At 41.5% G+C, this 18,822-nt stretch overlaps 1 protein-coding gene across 5 annotated transcripts in view; it reads right to left on the bottom strand.

Annotated features, from left to right (window-relative positions):
* fbxw7 (F-box and WD repeat domain containing 7) overlaps positions 1 to 18,822 on the bottom strand; it is a 346,930-nt gene that overhangs the window by 91,825 nt on the left and 236,283 nt on the right. For all 5 annotated transcript variants that reach the window (XM_061923037.2, XM_061923038.2, XM_061923040.2 and 2 more), the window contains 2 exons: positions 7,118 to 7,200; positions 3,831 to 3,972 (listed from right to left, as the gene is read on the bottom strand). In XM_061923037.2, the coding sequence (XP_061779021.2) occupies positions 3,831 to 3,972; positions 7,118 to 7,200 (225 nt within the window). The remainder of the gene's footprint in view (positions 1 to 3,830; positions 3,973 to 7,117; positions 7,201 to 18,822) is intronic.

Here is an 18,822-nt window from a genome sequence, read left to right as displayed (position 1 = left end):
CATTTAACTTTTTGAAACCGATACCGATAATTTACGATATTACATTTTAAAGCATTTATCGGCCGATAATATCTGTAGTCCGATATTATCGGACATCTCTACTTATTATTTACTCACTGCAGACTTCATGAGAGCCAACGAACTTAATAAAACGTCACTTAATATCGGCAGTTCGATATCGGACATTATTTATTTTTTATCGTGTTCTGTTTGTGTTGTGTTGTGTTGTGTTTGCTCGGTACTCGTTTTATCTTTTAACCTGTTCATTGTACAGCACTTTGGCTACCCCTGTGGTAAATTTTAAATGTGCTTTATAAATAAAGTTGATTTGATCTCTAAATGCATTGCATTTTCAAGCCCTACAGCAGCCCATCCCTTCTCCCGTCCAAAGGCAAAACCCAGTAACTCAATTTTGGTCAAAACTGAGCTGATAATAATTTTGGAGTTACTAGGTGATATGCTTTACATTAGTGTATGCGATATTGTAATTTGTTCCGTAAGTAAGCTGTTACGCGCATGGCAGGACCTAGCAACTACCACATAACTGCGTAGATACAACAGAAAAACCTAGTATCTCAAGGGACCAATCGGATTGTACGCTGTAGTCATGTGGCAAGATGGCGGCGCCCAGCAGCATATTCACTGATTGAGGTTGTCAGACGAAGATTATTTGGTCCAGCTACTTACTTGTTTTATTCGGAAGTATGTCTTGGAGCAGAGGAAAAAGATTAGTGGCTCTAGCCCTGGAAAATGTAAGGTGAGTGAAATCAATCCCGTATTTTGCGCAGAATGGCTATAAAATCGCGTCCACGCAGTTGTCTGTTCTCATAATACGCTAACTGACTGATCGACGCGCCCACGTTGTTTATTTATTTAACATAAGTAAATTTTTGGCGTAAGTAATTGCTCCTCCCTGTGTCTGCTGGCAGATTCAAAACCACAATCTGTGAATTGTATTAGCTTAGAGACGATAGTCGAAATCGATCGCGACTTTATTCATTTTATAAATTATGGTACCGTGTAGGTATACTGAAACAGAGTAACACAATGCTCGGTGTCAACTAGATTAGCTGTTTTATTTCCTTTTCAGGCAGTCTACGGCGGCGTCAATGCCTGATGACGATGTGGGTTCGATGGAACTCCCAGTTATTGCAGTGGATTGCACCCGTAATATGGAACAGGCACCTGACATGGACCATCCCGACTATGATGCCCCACAGAGTTCTGCTGTCAGTCTGATTGATTGAGGTACCGTATTTTCCGCACTATAAGGCGCACCTAAAAACCACAATTTTTCTCAAAAGCTGACAGTGCGCCTTATAACCCGGTGCGCTTTATTACGATTCATTTTCATAAAGTTTCGATCTCGCAACTTCGGTAAACAGCCGCCATCTTTTTTCCCGGTAGAACAGGAAGCGCTTCTTCTTCTACGCAAGCAACCGCCAAGGAAAGCACCCGCCCCCATAGAACAGGAAGCGCTTCTTCTTCTACTGTAAGCAACCACCCGCCCCCGGAAGAAGAAGAAAAAACGCGCGGATATCACCGTACGTTTCATTTCCTGTTTACATCTGTAAAGACCACAAAATGGCTCCTACTACGCGACAAGGATCCGGTTCATAAAAAGACGCAATCTCTCCATCCGCACACGGATTACTACCGTATTTCACAGCAACTGATATTCCTGTGAACCGCACTGTGGAACGGGAGCACGTACGGTGAATATTCGCACCAAAAGGAATGAGAAGTCATCCTTCACTGTGGTTCTAGCTTGCCATGCTAACTTCCACCCATGGTGATATTCAAAAGGAAGACCTTGCCAAAAGAGACCTTTCCAGCCGGCGTCATCATAAAAGCTAACTCGAAGGGATGGATGGATGAAGAAAAGATGAGCGAGTGGTTAAGGGAAGTTTACGCGAAGAGGCCGGGTGGCTTTTTTCACGCAGCTCCGAAGGCGAACACACCTTCACTAAGACGGGCAGACAGTGCCAGACGACATACGCCAACATTTGCCAGTGGATCGTAAATGCCTGGGCAGATATTTCGGTCACAACTGTGGTCCGAGCTTTCCGGAAGGCAGGATTCACAGAACTGCTGCACAACAACAGCGACACTGAATCCGATGACTTCGACGAGACGGAGCCGGCCATTTTTGGATCCCACGCTTGCGCAACTTTTCAATTCGGACACCGAAGACGAAGAATTCGAAGGATTTACGAATGAAGAATAACTTCAGAAGGTGAGCGCTATGTTTATTTTGTGTGTTGTGACATTAACGTTCGAGCAACATTATGTTACTATTGCTCTACACCATTTTGAATTTTACTATGTTTGTGATTGCACATTTGCGTACATTTTGGGACAGAGTTGTTAGAACGCTGGTTTTCAATATATTATTAAAGTTTGACTGAACTATCTGACTGTTTTTTTGACATTCACTTTAGCGCAGCGTTTTTTTGACATTCACTTTAGCGCAGCGTAGGCGCGGCTTATAGTCCGGGGCGGCTTATTGGTGGACAAAATTATGAAATATGTAATTCATAGAAGGTGCGGCTAATAATCCGGTGCGCCTTATAGTGCGGAAAATACGGTATTACCGAATTCAGCGGCAAACAACGTGCTCGCAGTGGAAAGAAAACAACGATGCCGCTGTTGGGGAATGTACGTGAAGTAAAATTCACTAAAGGAAGGCGCACCATGCAGTACAAAGTGGACTTCGCTGACCATTACACTGAAGTTGATTTCTTGACTTCGAAATTCGATGTCACAGCGGAATTTCCCCCCAGACGGACAGAACCACGTGGCATTCCGCCATCAAAGGAGGGAATAGTTAAATTGTTGCGCGTTGCTCCTCCTGCAAAGAGGCTCTTCTGGTTGGATATTCCTGACCGAGATGTCAGTGACTTGGCAGGGTCCGTAAGATAAACAGTGTAGTGACAAAGCGGCGAATTGGCTTAACCCTGATAAAATGCTGACGCTCCTGTCATTTGTGCACGCAAATGTGGATATATGGTTCAGTCGAAATGCAACATTGTAGTTCCCATAGAGTGACACGTTCGTTTTATGTTCTACAAACATCTTGAAAAAATAAATCAGTGTATTTTTCACTATACTAGGATTTACCTTTGTAATATTTTTGATGCCTTCCGTGAATTACTATGACAAAACCCAGTAACTCATTTTCCCGCCAAATTTTAGGGACATTCTGAACGAAAATTGCAGGCTGGAATTGCGTATACCAATTAACATCAACAAAGCAGAAATCAAATCTCTGTGAATGGATGGGACTTTAATATAAAATAGATTGGTTTTCGTTTGTTTTATCAAAATCAGCTAGAAGTGAGTTACTAGGTTCTGCTTTTGGACGGGAGCCTTGCTAAAACACAATCATAGATCAAATTACCTATTTTTTTAATCTTCCTACTTCCTGACAGTCGTCCCTAAACTAGTGACTACTCCCAACTGCTAGAAACATGAACAAAGTAAATAAAGTATAATTCTATGATCTGCCCTTCACAGACAGTCATCTTTAATTAACCGTGGCTTACCCGCCGTGGTTAATAGCGATCTGAAATGACTCCTCCGTATATTAGATTGCATCTGTTTCCCTTTTTAATAGCGCCAACATGTCCGTTCATCTGCTCCTAGCCCCCACCAGGTAGGGCTAATTCCAATTCCACGCTACAGTGCCTGCCGTGATGTGGTGGGCCACCACGACGTCGACAACAACAACAAGGCGGAGGATGTGAACATTGATTATGCGCAACATCTGCTTTTTCTTTTATGAGCTTCCGTCTTTTTCTTTTTTTCTTTGCGCCATACAGCGTGCTCACCTGGAACGTTCGCAGCCATTCCTGGAGACCCGTGGGCGGCTGGATGGAGGTGATGCGCCGCCTCTGCTGGCCCTGACCGTTGGCTGCCCTGATGTGGCCGAACGTGGTGGGCGTGGCCGGGCAAGGGATGATTCCTGTCGGGCTGCAGAGGGGGGACATGTTTTGTTTTTAAAGTCACATAAAAGGACTAGACAATTTAGTGCAAGATAGCAAACAAGCGAGAAGGTCATTGCGAGGCGATTACACAAGCACCGCCTTTAATGGGAAACATTAAGAGGCAAAACGGAGATACAATATTCATGAGAACAATCACAGGCGCATTACCGAGCCTTTTATTTCCGCAAAGGTCATTTTCATTTGCAGCGCGTATGCGTAGGAGGAAAAAACAATGCAAAAATGTTTCCTCCATTATCTTAATATCGAAGTAGCTCGAGATGACATGAAATTGCAGACAAAGGGTATTTACTTTCAAAGTAAAAGCTTTTTGAGTTCTAACAAAATGTACAATAGTCTTCAAAGAGAAGACAGTTACATGCAAATATCAATGCATGCTGGCTTTACAAACTTTTGACTGACAGTACGACTAACTCCAGTGCATAATAAATGGGTTATACTTGTATAGCGCTTTTCTACCTTCAAGGTACTCAAAGCGCTTTGACACTATTTCCACATTCACACACTGATGGCGGGGAGCTGCCATGCAAGGCCCTAACCACCACCCATCAGGAGCAAGGGTGAAGTGTCTTGCTCAAGGACATGACGGACGTGACGAGGTTGTTAGAAGGTGGGGATCGAACCAGGAACCCTCAGGTCGCTGACACGGCCACTCTCCCAACTGCGCCACGCCGTCCCCAATAATAACTAATAAATGATCATATTTATTTATTGAATTTTGTCCCATTTCTGCCAGAATAAAATCATGACGTTTTGACACGGAATCATGACATAATTAAATACATTTTATCATGAAATCACTCATTAAAGCGTGAAACTATTAATTTAATCATGATATGATAAAATGTATACCGTATTTTCCGCACTATAAGGCGCACCTAAAAACCACAAATTTTCTCAAAAGCTGACAGTGCGCCTTATAACCCGGTGCGCTTTATATATGGATAAATATTAAGATTCATTTTCATAAAGTTTCGGTCTCGCAACTTCGGTAAACAGCCGCCATCTTTTTTCCCGGTAGAACAGGAAGCGCTTCTTCTTCTACGCAAGCAACCGCCAAGGTAAGCACCCGCCCCCATAGAACAGGAAGCGCTTCTTCTTCTACTGTAAGCAACCACCCGCCCGCGTAGAAGAAGAAAAAGCGCGCGGATATACCGTACGTTTCATTTCCTTTGTGTGTTTACATCTGTAAAGACCACAAAATGGCTCCTACTAAGCGACAGGTATCCGGTTCATGAAAAGACGCAATCTCTCCATCCGCACACGGATTACTATTTCACAGCAACTGATATTCCTGTGAACCGCACTGTGGATACAACGGGAGCACGTACGGTGAATATTCGCACCACAGGGAATGAGAAGTCATCCTTCACTGTGGTTCTAGCTTGCCATGCTAATGGCCAGAAACTTCCACCCATGGTGATATTCAAAAGGAAGACCTTGCCAAAAGAGACCTTTCCAGCCGGCGTCATCATAAAAGCTAACTCGAAGGGATGGATGAAGAAAAGATGAGCGAGTGGTTAAGGTAAGTTTAAGTTTACGCGAAGAGGCCGGGTGGCTTTTTTCACGCAGCTCTGTCCATGTTGATATACGTATGTTTGTGATTGCACATTTGCGTACATTTTGGGAGTGAACAGAGTTGTTAGAACGCTGGTTTTTAATATATTATTAAAGTTTGACTGACCTGACTGTTTTTTTGACATTCCTTTAGCGCAGTTAGATGCGGCTTACAACACGGGGCGGCTTATAGGTGGACAAAGTTTTGAAATATGCCGTTCATTGAAGGCGCGGCTTATAACCCAGGGCGCCTTATGGTGCGGAAAATACGGTAATCATTTGAACTTTTCAACAGAAATAGCACTGCAAAAATATTAAGGACATACTTCTGTATTTTGGTAGTTATGCTGTCAACATTTAACAAGATTTCTTCAACTTGGACTTGAAAGCATAAATAGTATAAACACATTTAACAGTATAACAGTACTAAACAATTCCAATAGATAACATTGGTGTCATTACCTTTTTGTGGCTAAAAATCCAAATTTAGCAACGGCATTAGACTTGTGTTTTTTTGTCCCAACGTGGTCTTTTACATCGCTAATTCCTCCGTGTCCGATGGAAAAATCTTGTCTGCACAAGGTGCAATTCGCGTAGTTTTCACCCTTTTTGGAACGGATAATTATTCCCGGATAGGCTTTTGAATATTCTTCACGGAATGACTGCGGTTTTCTTTTCGGTTTAAGACTCGTTTGCGATTTTTCTCCGGCTGATTCCATGATCGTTCGCTCGTTTGGAAACAATGGCAACTGGTGCCTCGTGCTTGGCAGCGGTGCTATAAATAGCCTCGCGCATGGCATTCGGAATGGCTCGATAGGAAGTTACGGGAAGCAGTGTCGATTGTCATTGTTGTTACGCGATTTCGTGAATAAAACTTTAAAAAAAAAATCCATTATCACTGCAACCGTAACCCGGAATAGGTTGATGAAAACCGTACTAATTACGTGAAAACCGGAGTAGTTGGCAGGAATGCAATTGAATATAAGTTGAAAAGGATTTGTTGTATTCTCTTTTTATTTACCATTTACACAACGTGACAACTTCACTGCTTTTGGGGTTCGTTTATAGCTTGCAATAGAAATATTCTTCCACACTGTAAAAAAAAAAAAATGCAGCATGTATTGTCCTTATTTCCTTGAGTAATGTGTGGATGAATGCACAGCACACATTGATGTCGAGGAAGTCCCAAGAGTGCTGGGTGTGATCCGACAGCAGAGGGTCTATTTCATTATTGCTGAATATTTAATGGCTAGGATGCTGATACAGGGCCGCGTACATGGCGACATTTACACTTAAGTGCCCGTGTTGAGAGTGAATTTTAATGTGGCAACATGTGCATTACGTATTCATGGCATGGGGTGGGGGGGTTGAGAATGTGGCGAGGAGCATCATTCCGTTTGAAGTCACCCAAGATAGCATCTTTGATTTGCTCCCTTTTTTTTTTTTTTCTCCATGGCACTTTTTAATACATTTTTAATTCTAGGCCTTTTGATGCCGGAGGGCGTGGGAGGCGGTTTGAGGAGCGCCGTCAACTCACGTGGCGTGGAGGAACTCACCTTGGGTACTCGGGACCTTTGCAGGGCTTTTTTCCGGAAGGGAAAGAGCGGACCTCGGGGCCATGGTCCAACTTTCTCTTCATCTGAGGAAAGAGGAGGAAAGAAAAAGACAAGTGTTAACAAAAGATAAGCTTTGATCAAACGATAAAAATGAAAGCAATTCCAGATCATGCGGGATTGGGAACAGACAAAACACAATGTCTCTCTTTATTTAGTGTCAACTTTCCTTCCTCACAGCACTTTTACTTCACTAAAGTTACAAATGGCAACCAGGCCATGTTTGGTGTGTGCGTGCAGACAATTGCCAACATTGTTAGGGCCCGCATGGCCCATTGTATAAGGACTCCCAAAGGGAGTCCTTATGCAATGGGACATAATTAGGGCCCGCATGGCCCATTGTATAAGGACTCCCTTTGGGAGTCCTTATGCAATGGGACATAAGGACCTATTGAATTTGTAAGGTTTTATTAGGGCCCGCATGGCCCATTGTATAAGGACTGGAGTCCTTATGCAATGGGACATAAGGACCTATTGAATTTGTAAGGTTTTATTAAGGCCCGCATGGCCCATTGTATAAGGACTGGAGTCCTTATGTAATGGGACATAAGGACCTATTGAATTTGTAAGGTTTTATTAGGGCCCGCATGGCCCATTGTATAAGGACTCCCAAAGGGAGTCCTAGTGGTTAGAGTGTCCGCCCTGAGATCGGTAGGTTGTGAGTTCAAATCCCGGCCGAGTCATACCAAAGACTATAAAAATGGGACCCATTACCTCCCTGCTTGGCACTCAGCATCAAGGGTTGGAATTGGGGGTTAAATCACCAAAATGATTCCCGGGCGCGGCCACCGCTGCTGCCCACTGCTCCCCTCACCTCCCAGGGGGTGATCAAGGGTGATGGGTCAAATGCAGAGAATAATCTCGCCACACCTAGTGTGTGTGTGACAATCATTGGTACTTTAACTTTTAACTTTACCTTATACAATGGGACATAAGGACCTACTGAAATTGTAAGGTTTTATTCTTTATTATTATTCTTCCGCACTTTGCAGCTTTGCGCTGTAATTTGACCCCCTTAACATACTTCAAAACTCACCAAATTTAACACACACATCAGGACCTCCAAAAATTGCCTTTTAATGAAAAAAACGAACCCCAAAATTCAAAATTGCGCTCTAGCGCCCCCTAGAAAGAAAACTGCCTCTAACTCCCAGTACAAATGTCATAGAGACATGAAACAAAAACCTATATGTAGGTCTCACTTAGACCTACTTTTCCTGAATTAATTTCCTCGGGCAAAAATCTACAGGAAGTTGGCAATTCCCCCTTCAAGACAAAAACGTACTAAAAACAGTAACTTTTGCCTCTTTGAGCTGTATTTTGACCCCCTTAACATGCTTCAAAACTCACCAAACTGAACGCACACATCAGGACTGTCAAACATTGCGATCTAAAAAAAAAACCTAACCCCAAATCTCAAAATTGCGCTCTACTGCAATTTTTTAATAAAACGCAAAAAAAACTGCTCCTCGGAAGAAAAAAATGACAAAACTGCCTGTAACTCCCACTGGGAAGGTCGGAGAGACATGAAACACAAACTTCAATGTAGGTCTCACTTAGACCTACATTTCATAAATTGACAACCCCCAGCAAAAATCAACAGGAAGTTTGCTATTCCCCCTTCAAAACAAATTTTTTGTAAAAACCGGTCACCTTCCTTCAAAAACTATCTCCTCTGAGCGCGTTTGTCGTTTCGGCTTCAAACTAACACAGGAGAGAGATTAAACCCTTGTGTATAAAATAACAGAACAGCGTTTTAATACCTGCTCCGGTTTTGATTTTATGACCCTTCAAAGACCCGCTGCGCTGATGCTGCTGCGCCGCTGTTTTTTTAAGATGGCTGCTTAAAAGCAGGAAGCACCAACGTGCCCACACAATGCAGACAAGGTAGGTACACTAGACAAAAGTCTTGGGACACTTCAGACTAAAAGTAGACAAAAGTATTGGGACACTTAGGACTAGCACCTGCCAAATACGCGGGCCCGACCAATGCTGCTTGCAGCTTTAATGAGCATTGTGTCTGCCATTCAGCATATTAAAACTTGCATCAGATGCATGCACAGGGGACTCCATGGATCGTATACGTTGCCTCACAGTACAATGAGTACACCTGCACACATCTGACACCTGAGACCCAAAACGACACAGAGGACGCAAAAACCGGTCGGGTGAATGTTCAGCGAGTGCTCTGACGATCACATGTACCTGATCCCACATTTTTGTCACTCTGCAAACACAAAAAAGGTCTAAAGTTGACTCTTTTAGGTAGCACTTTGTCTAGTGAAGCACCTGATCACCACGTGAGTCAACAAGCTTACAGGAGATCTGCATATTTAAAGGAGAACTGCTCTTTTATTTTGCCTATTAATCACAATCCTTATGTAAGACATTTTTTTAATGCATTCTAAATAGTAAATAAATACCATCAAAAGTCCGCCTCCAATGAAGCGCCACATTATTTTCAACATCACTTATTATTAGAGATGTCCGATAATGGCTTTTTTGCCGATATCCAATATTCCCCAACTTTTAATTACCGATACCGATATCAATTGATACCGATATATACAGTGGTGGAATTAACACATTTTGTTGTGATGCCCCGTAAATAAAGGGGATCACCAAAAAATGTCATTATTGGTTTTATTTTAACAAAAAAATCTTAGGGTACATTAAACATTTGTTTATTATTGCAATCAAAGAACAATTTTGTTCTTAAATAAAATAGTGAACATACTAGACAACTTGTCTTTTAGTAGTAAGCAAACAAACAAAGACTCCTAATTAGTCGTATGCAGTAACATATTGTGTCATTTATACACCTATTATTTTGTACACATTATGAGGGACAAGCTGTAAAAAATGCATATTAATCTACTTGTTCATTTACTGTTAATATCTGCTTATTTTCTGTTTCAACATGTTCTATCTACACTTTTGTTCAAATGTAATAATCACTTTGTGGAGGGAGGCGTGGTCTGTGGAACTGCCGCGTAAGGACCGGCCTCGAAGCCAGCGGCAGGTGAGTAGATCGCCCAGCTGGGGTTGGTAATCTAATCACCTGTCGCCTTTATTAGCAGCAGCCGGACCGAGACACGTTGTTGGAGTCAGAGAGAGAGACACGCACAGAGACCGAAAGAGGGAAAACACTGGAAAGTCCCAAACATATATTGCTGCAAAGCAAGCCATCCCTGGGTGTTTATGTCAATAAAAGACTTGATTCAAATTGTCTACCGGGCTCCCGAAGATCTGTCGGCGTCAGGAGAACCCACCACGTGTAGAGACGTTCACACACTTATTCTTCTGTTGTTTGATACTTCACATTAGTTTGAGATGATACCACACATTTAGGTATGGATCCGATACCAAGTAGTTACAGGATCATACATTGGTCATATTCAAAGTCCTCATGAGTCCAGGGACGCATTTACTGACTTTATAAACATATGAATTTTAAAAAAAAGAAAAAAAGATTGTGTGACGTTTGAAAAATATCGATGTAATCATAGATAGATGGATAGTGTCGGAGGCAGATATTTACATATATCCGAATTTAAGTTGTACTTCTTTCATTTATTAGTCATATTTGAAAACAGTTCGAGTTTTCCATTTATTCTCTTGATGCTCTGTCAGCAAGTATACTGTGTGTGTTAACCTTGAGTTCTTTGGAATGTGTTTAGACTAGCATTTTGTTTTGTCTACAGAGATGGGACGAGAGAGAGGGTAGTGGGATCGGGAAGACAGACCATTTTGGGCGGCACGATAGAATGTTCTAATGCTGGACTGGTCTCAAAAAATGTATATTGGCAAAGCTTTGAGAATATACAACAAAATACCTATTCTGTCTCTGGTGGTTTTTCAACTCAGCTTTAAGTGTCGGAAAGAACTTGGGAGCGAATTGTGACTTGAATTCCCTGGGAGGAACAACTGGTCCAAAACGCAACAATAGATAGATAGATAGATAGATAGATAGATAGATAGATAGATAGATAGATAGATAGATAGATAGATAGATAGATAGATAGATAGATAGATAGATAGATAGATAGATAGATAGTACTTTATTGATTCCTTCAGGAGAGTTCCCTCAGGAAAATTAAAATTCCAGCAGCAGTGTGCAAAATTGAGATAGAATTTAAAAAGTAAATAATGGGGGTATAAACGGAAACAAAATAGAAAAATATTACAATAGAATAAAAATAAAAAGCAACAATGAGAATAAAAATAACAGAAAAATAAGAATATAACAACAGAAACTGGGCAGTAGTGACCATGTTATGAAAAAGTATTGCACTGTTATTGTTTTGCATCCCCTGTCATGCTAGTACCCCCCCCCCCCCTAGCATCGACTAGATATACACTCTTGTACTTGGTATCATTACAGTGGATGTCAGGTGTAGATCCACCCATGGCATTTGTTTACATCGTATCCTCCTACGGTGTGTAGTGAAGCATGTTTAGCTATTCCTCGTCCTGCAGAAACGTAAGAAAGTCACTATTTGTCGCCATGGAGGCCAGGATTAATGATTTAGAAGTAGCTAAAACACTGCGGATGGATGTTAGCCGCTAACTAGCTAGCCATGTCTTAAAGCAGCTCTTCCTGAGGGTGTTTCAGTGTTATAACTGCACCTTTATCTTTACTTTTTACACCAAAATGCGTGCATTCTCCCTTTTCTGTCTACACACTGTGTCTGCTTGTAAGTACTCTGTGTGTGCGCTAAGGCTGAAACGACGCGTCGACGTAGTCGACGTCATCGGTTACGTAAATACGTCGACGCCGTTTTTGTGCGTCGGCGCGTCGCATATTTACGTCACACTACTGTCATGGCGGAGCGCAAAGCAGACGATGCGAGCGAGGGGAAAAAAGCACGCCAAAAGTCGTCAAAAGTGTCGGAGTATTTCAATAAATGGCCTAATAATGTTGTATGCACACTGTGTCGAGCGGAAATGGCCTATCATAGCAGCACAACGGCTATGAACGAACATTTGAAAAGAAAACCCCCGACAGCGTTCTTGCCATCACCATCAACAAGTCAATCGTCCGCGTGCGTATACGTTGTCATTATTACACAAAAACATGAATGTGTCATTTGTATGTGTTGTAAATTCATAAACTAAAGCACCGTTTGCTCTGAGAGGCGCGTTTGGCGTGCCTGTTCAGTGTTTACAAAGACGCGCTCCTCTTTAACGCTGTGGAGAGGCGGCGGCGGCGAGCGAGCGGCGAGGCGGGGCGCGCCGGGAGCGACGCCGCAAGAGATAGGGGACGACGAGCGAGCGAGGAAGAGGAGCTGAAAAGCGAGGAAAGAAAGAGAAAAGAGTTGGAAGAGAAAAGACTTTGTGTAAAATTAAAAGATTGTAAACCTGGCAAAGCCGTCTGGCGTTCAGTCTGTCGGTCCTGAAAGAACCCCACGGCACAAGACGTGTCACAAACGCTAACGTTAATTAGTTGTGCAAATACCTTTTACAACATTAACGGTTACATATACTATGTACAAACCAACAATTAACTTTCACTTTAATCATACTATCATTGTTGTGTTATTAAGCAAAATAAGCAATACTTTTACTTTTGTTGAAATGTTTACACTGTACACTTTTTTGTATTGGATGTTTAGCTTTATTTTTGCACATTTTAGCAAATAAGCAATACTTTTACTTTTGTTGAAATGTTTACACTTGTTACAGAATATTTCCGTTTTGCACTTTTTTGTATTGGATGTTTATCTTTATTTTTGCACATTTTAAAGCAAAATAAGCAATACTTTTACTTTTTAAATGCTTATACTATTCCAGAATATTAAGATTTGCACTGGATGTTTACTTTTATATTTGCACATTAAAAAGCAAATAAGCTACTTTTAATTTTGTTAAATGTTAAAAGTTTTAAATGTTTACGTTGTTACAGAATATTTTGTCATGTTGTTGTCAATGTTGACTGAGTGGCCATACTTTTTTTTTGTAAATAAAAGCCATGCCTTTTGAAAAAACTGGCCTACATTTATTTTTTCCTCTTCATTTTAAATAAAAAAAATAATCGGTAAAAGGAAAAATTATCTATAGATTAATCGAAAAAATAATCTATAGATTAACCGATTAATCGAAAAAAATAATCTATAGATTAATCGATAGAAAAATAATCGTTAGCTGCAGCCCTAGTGTGCGCGCTGCCGAACATGCTCCTCTGCTCGTAAAACCAGCAATGTCACGTCATGCCCGGAAACGGGTACTTTTCAAACAGAGTTTAGTACCCTTTTTGATTCATTAGTACCGTGATACTATACTAGTAGCGGTAGCATGTTGCTGCATGCTCTGCAACAATTCCTTGTGTAGGTGGCAGCTCTTATCCGGTCCACACAAAGGAGAAAGTATCAATAGAACTTGCCACTGCTATTGCTGCCGCCGGGGGAAAAAAAGAAGCTTTGAGGCAACCATGTTTGAATTTATACTTCATTGTCCTCCGAGGGGGGCTGAGCCTTGATGTGTTTTTGTGCTAACTTTAGAGACAAGCTGCCATACTGTCTGGCTGGACAAAAGCAGGATAACATGTTTTAGTCACTTCTCCCAGCAGGCGCTGTCCATTTAAGGTTTGAATTAGAACCCTATCCCTCTTAGAATACCGTGTAGAATCAGCCTTCTTTTCTGTCTCAAGAACAGGCTTGCCACCTCAAGACTACACAATCAATGCACTAAAGCGCCTGACAGAAGAAGAAGAAGAAGAAGAAGCAGGCGTACATGACTAGCACGCTAATGCCCGCCCGCCCGCCAGGACATTAAGTCTGTGATCTACGGCACAATTGCCCATTTTCCCCCTCCTGTTTGGATGTGACAGTACACTTTGAGAGGGACGCTTTAAGACTTATTCATTGGACTTTAAGGGTGCTTTAGTGCATCCTCCAGATCAGGCTTTTTCAACCACTGGTGTGCCGTGGGAGATGATCGAAATTCACCTATTTGGGTTAAAAATATTTTTTGCAAAGCAGTAATTATAGTCTGCAAATGATTTGTTGTTGTTGAGTGTCGGTGCTGTCTAGAGCTCGGCAGAGTAACCGTGTAATACTCTTCCATATCAGTAGGTGGCAGCAGGTAGTGTTGGAGGCAGATATTTACATACCGTATTTTCCGCACTATTAGCCGCACCTAAAAACCACAAATTTACTCAAAAGCTGACAGTGCAGCTTTTAACCCGGTCCGCTTTATATATGGATTAATATTAAGATTCATTTTCATAAAGTTTAGGTCTCGCAACTACGGTAAACAGCCGCCATCTTTTTTCCCCGTAGAAGAGGAAGTGCTTCTTCTTCTACGCAAGCAACCGCCAAGGTAAGCACCCGCCCCCATAGAACAGGAAGCGCTTCTTCTTCTACTGTAAGCAACCACCCGCCCGCGTAGAAGAAGAAAAAGCGCGCGGATATTACGTTTCATTTCCTTTGTGTGTTTACATCTGTAAAGACCACAAAATGGCTCCTACTAAGCGACAGGGATCCGGTTCATGAAAAGACGCAATCTCTCCATCCGCACACGGACTACTATTTCACAGCAACTGCCTAAAGACTTTCAAGAAAAGCTGGCTACTTTCCGTGCATATTGTAAAAACAAGATAGCTGAAAAAAAGATCCGGCCAGAGAACATTATCAACATGGACGAGGTTCCACTGACTTTTGATATTCCTGTGAACCGCACTGTGGATACAACGGGAGCACGTACGGTGAATATTCGCACCACAGGGAATGAGAAGTCATCCTTCACTGTGGTTCTAGCTTGCCATGCTAATGGCCAGAAACTTCCACCCATGGTGATATTCAAAAGGAAGACCTTGCCAAAAGAGACCTTTCCAGCCGGCGTCATCATAAAAGCTAACTCGAAGGGATGGATGGATGAAGAAAAGATGAGCGAGTGGTTAAGGTAAGTTTACGCGAAGAGGCCGGGTGGCTTTTTTCACGCAGCTCCGTCCATGTTGATATACGACTCCATGCGCGCCCACATCACGCTGGTTTTTAATATATTATTAAAGTTTGACTGACCTATCTGACTGTTTTTTTGACATTCCTTTAGCGCAGTTAGATGCGGCTTATAACACGGGGCGGCTTATAGGTGGACAAAGTTTTGAAATATGCCGTTCATTGAAGGCGCGGCTTATAACCCAGGGCGCCTTATGGTGCGGAAAATACGGTATATCTGAATTTAAGTTGTACTTCTTTCATTTCTTAGTCATATTTGAACACAGCTCGTGTTTTCCATTTATTCTCTTGATGCTCTGTCAGCAAGTATACTATGTGTGTAAACCTTGAGTTCTTTGGAATGTGTTTAGACTAGCATTTTGTTTTGTCTACAGAGATGGGACGAGAGAGAGGGTGGTGGGATCGGGAAGACAGACCATTTTGGGTGTGCGCGATAGAAGGTTCTAGGGTTAGACTGGTCTCAATCAAAATGTATATTGGCAAAGCTTTGAGAATATACAACAAAATACCTATTCTGTCTCTGGTGGTTTTTCAACTCAGCTTTAAGTGTCGGAAAGAACTTGGGAGCGAATTGTGACTTGAATTCCCTGGGAGGAACAACTGGTCCAAAACGCAACAGTAGCTAATTGCTTTGTAGGTGTCAGAAACAGCGAGAGGCAGCGTGCAGGTAAAAAGGTATCTAATGCTTAAACTAAAAATAAACAAAAGGTAAGTGCCCCTAAGAAAAGGCATTGAAGCTTAGGGAAGGCTATGCAGAACAAAACAAACTGAACTGGCTACAAAGTAAACAAAAGCAGAATGCTGGACGACAGCAAAGACTTACTGCAGAGCAAAGACGGCATCCACAATGTACATCCGAACATAAAAATAATAACAATGGACTAGATTTTATATAGCGCTTTTCTATCATTAGTAGGGGTGTAACGGTACGTGTATTTGTATTGAACCGTTTCGGTACGGGGGTTCTGGTTCGGTTCGGAGGTATACCGAACGAGTTTCCACACGGACATATTAAGTAGCGTAACGCACGTTGTGTAAACAATGCACACCAAGGCACAACACACGGCATGCTAGCAGCTAACGGGCTAGGATAGACTGACCATACGTCCTCTTTTCACCGGACATGTCCTCTTTTGCGGAGCTGTCAGGGCGGAGTTTCTTAAATGCCTCATTCTGATGAGAGCGACCAGTCTGTGAACAATTGAAACGTCCTGTGTGCTTTTTCCTCCTGTATAACAGGTTAGTTTTGGTGAATCAACTCACTGAACAATATCCATGTGATCTTTATAAGTTTAAGTACACATTCTGATGGTGGAGCCTAACTCTAAAGTGTTTGTGAGTTGTAGTTTGTATTTGTGAATGAATCCAGTGCACAGCTGCAGTAATCAATACAAAAAGGCGACGTGAGTGCGCAATGTTTATATAGGAACTTCTGATCCTAATTCAGACTCCCAAATTAGAGCTCCTGTTTCCTTATTGATTTCATAATGTATATTTGTATAATGTGTGTGTTCTGAAATAGTGACAGAGAATAGAACAAGGATGGACAATTCAACCCTTAACTCAACAATGAGTAGATGAGTGTTATGTGTGTGTATATGTGTAAATAAATGAACACTGAAAATCAAGCAGTTCTTTTATTTATATATATATATATATATATATATATACATATATGTAATAAAATAAATATATATATATATATATATATAGCTAGAATTCACTGAAAGTAAAGTATTTCTTATATATATATATATCTTAACCACACCCCCCGCCCCACCACCGACCACGCCCCCCACCCCCTGAAATCGGAGGTCTCAAGGTTGGCAAGTATGATACCGGCGCGCTCTATCGTTAGGAAAATACGGTAATTAGGTTTGATGCCAAACTGCAAAGTGGCAACACAACTACGAGGATTTTAAGTCTGAATTGGCAACGTAAATCCCTGCGATACAAACAAACGTGCACCTCCTGGGATCATTCCTGGTCATTAACTCACAATTTAAGATCTCCAGAACAGATCAAGGTGAGGGTTTCCCCTACATGTAATTGGACATGCAAAAATAAACACCACCACGCCCTAAAAATTACGTTTTTTTCTAACGTGACAGTACATTTAAGTAATATACAGTATTGTACGAATGGATATGTAGCCAATTATTTGCACGCTATTGACTAACGATGCACCAAAAATGTGGCCGCATAAAAGACACTTTGACCAGCGAAACAGCACCGTGGAAACAGGATGTAAGCAATAAGCACGGGATTGGAGGAAGCATGTCTGCAAGTGGACGTACGCTGATATATACCACATATACCCAGTCAACCCTCAAATGTGCAGTGTGCAGATATTAAAGAAAGAAAGTGCAGCTGTGCTAAACAAGTGTGACATTGCTCTGTGGGGACATGGCACGACAGAAGTAAACACCAGTACAGTCCCCAATAACACCAGAAAAATTTGTTGCAAGAGGTTTGTTTTTAAATAAAGAAAAAGTCACGAACAGGATAGGAGTTGTCTCTAGAAACTTGAACAATTCCCAACAAAATCCAGCCTGTGTAACATTGTACAGAAATAGAGCAAAATTATATTATAAGAAAATATATGTAAATACTAGGGGTGTAACGGTACGTGTATTTGTATTGAACCGTTTCGGTACGGGGGTTCCGGTTCGGTTCGGAGGTGTACCGAAGGAGTTTCCACACGGACATATTAAGTAGCGTAACGCACGTTGTATAAACATTGCACACCGAGGCACAACACACGGCATGCTAGCAGCTAACGGGCTAGGATAGACTGACCATACGTCCTCTTTTCAGCGGACATGTCCTCTTTTGCGGAGCTGTCAAGGCCGAGTTTCTTAAATGCCTCAAATGTCCGGCATTTTGAGTTAGGGTTGCGTGTATTTTCAATGTACGTTCAGGGTTAAGAAGGGGTTAAAAACAAAACAAATTGTGAGGGAGGGGCAGAGACAGAGAGAGAGAGAGAGAGAGAGAGAGTTATGATAAACGCGCATGCGTCGCCAGGCTCTGCTTTTTATCCATAGATTTATCACATTTAATTTTTTATTATCTATAGCAGGGGTGTCAAAAGTGTGCCCCGGAGGCCATTTGCGGCCCACAGCTAATGTTTTAAAGGCCCACGGCACATTCTAAAAATACTATTAAAATAAACAAAAACATAACAAAAGTGAAATAAAAAAGCTTAAAGGTTAAATGTCATTTAGAAAAAGTTGCAATGTTGACTAATAAAACAAAGCTGTTTTTTTTTCTTTCAAACTGTCATTGCTCAAAACATAATATTGAATCAAAATCAATGTTATTATGAATTATTGACCTATCCAAGGTTCCCATTACTTCACATCAAATATTACACTAAGAAAAATATTTTTGGTGGAAGATTTTGCAAATTTGGTAAATAAATAACCCAAAAATTTATATTTTGTTGTTTTCTTACTGTACCGAAAATGAACCGAACCGTGACCTCTAAACCGAGGTACGTACCGAACCGACATTTTTGTGTACCGTTACACCCCTAGTTAATACTAATTACTAAAAGCACAGACGTCTTCCTAAATCTATATATAACGTTTTTATTTAACCTTTTTAAAGAAAATATATGCATAATCTCCAATGATGCAAATGATACAATTACACCAGAGGTGGCCATGACGTGGATGGCGAGCTAGCGGT

This window comes from Nerophis lumbriciformis, linkage group LG27, assembly GCF_033978685.3.
Source record: "Nerophis lumbriciformis linkage group LG27, RoL_Nlum_v2.1, whole genome shotgun sequence".
NCBI classification, from domain to species: Eukaryota; Metazoa; Chordata; class Actinopteri; order Syngnathiformes; family Syngnathidae; genus Nerophis; species Nerophis lumbriciformis.
This window is presented reverse-complemented; position numbering and strand designations above follow the sequence as displayed.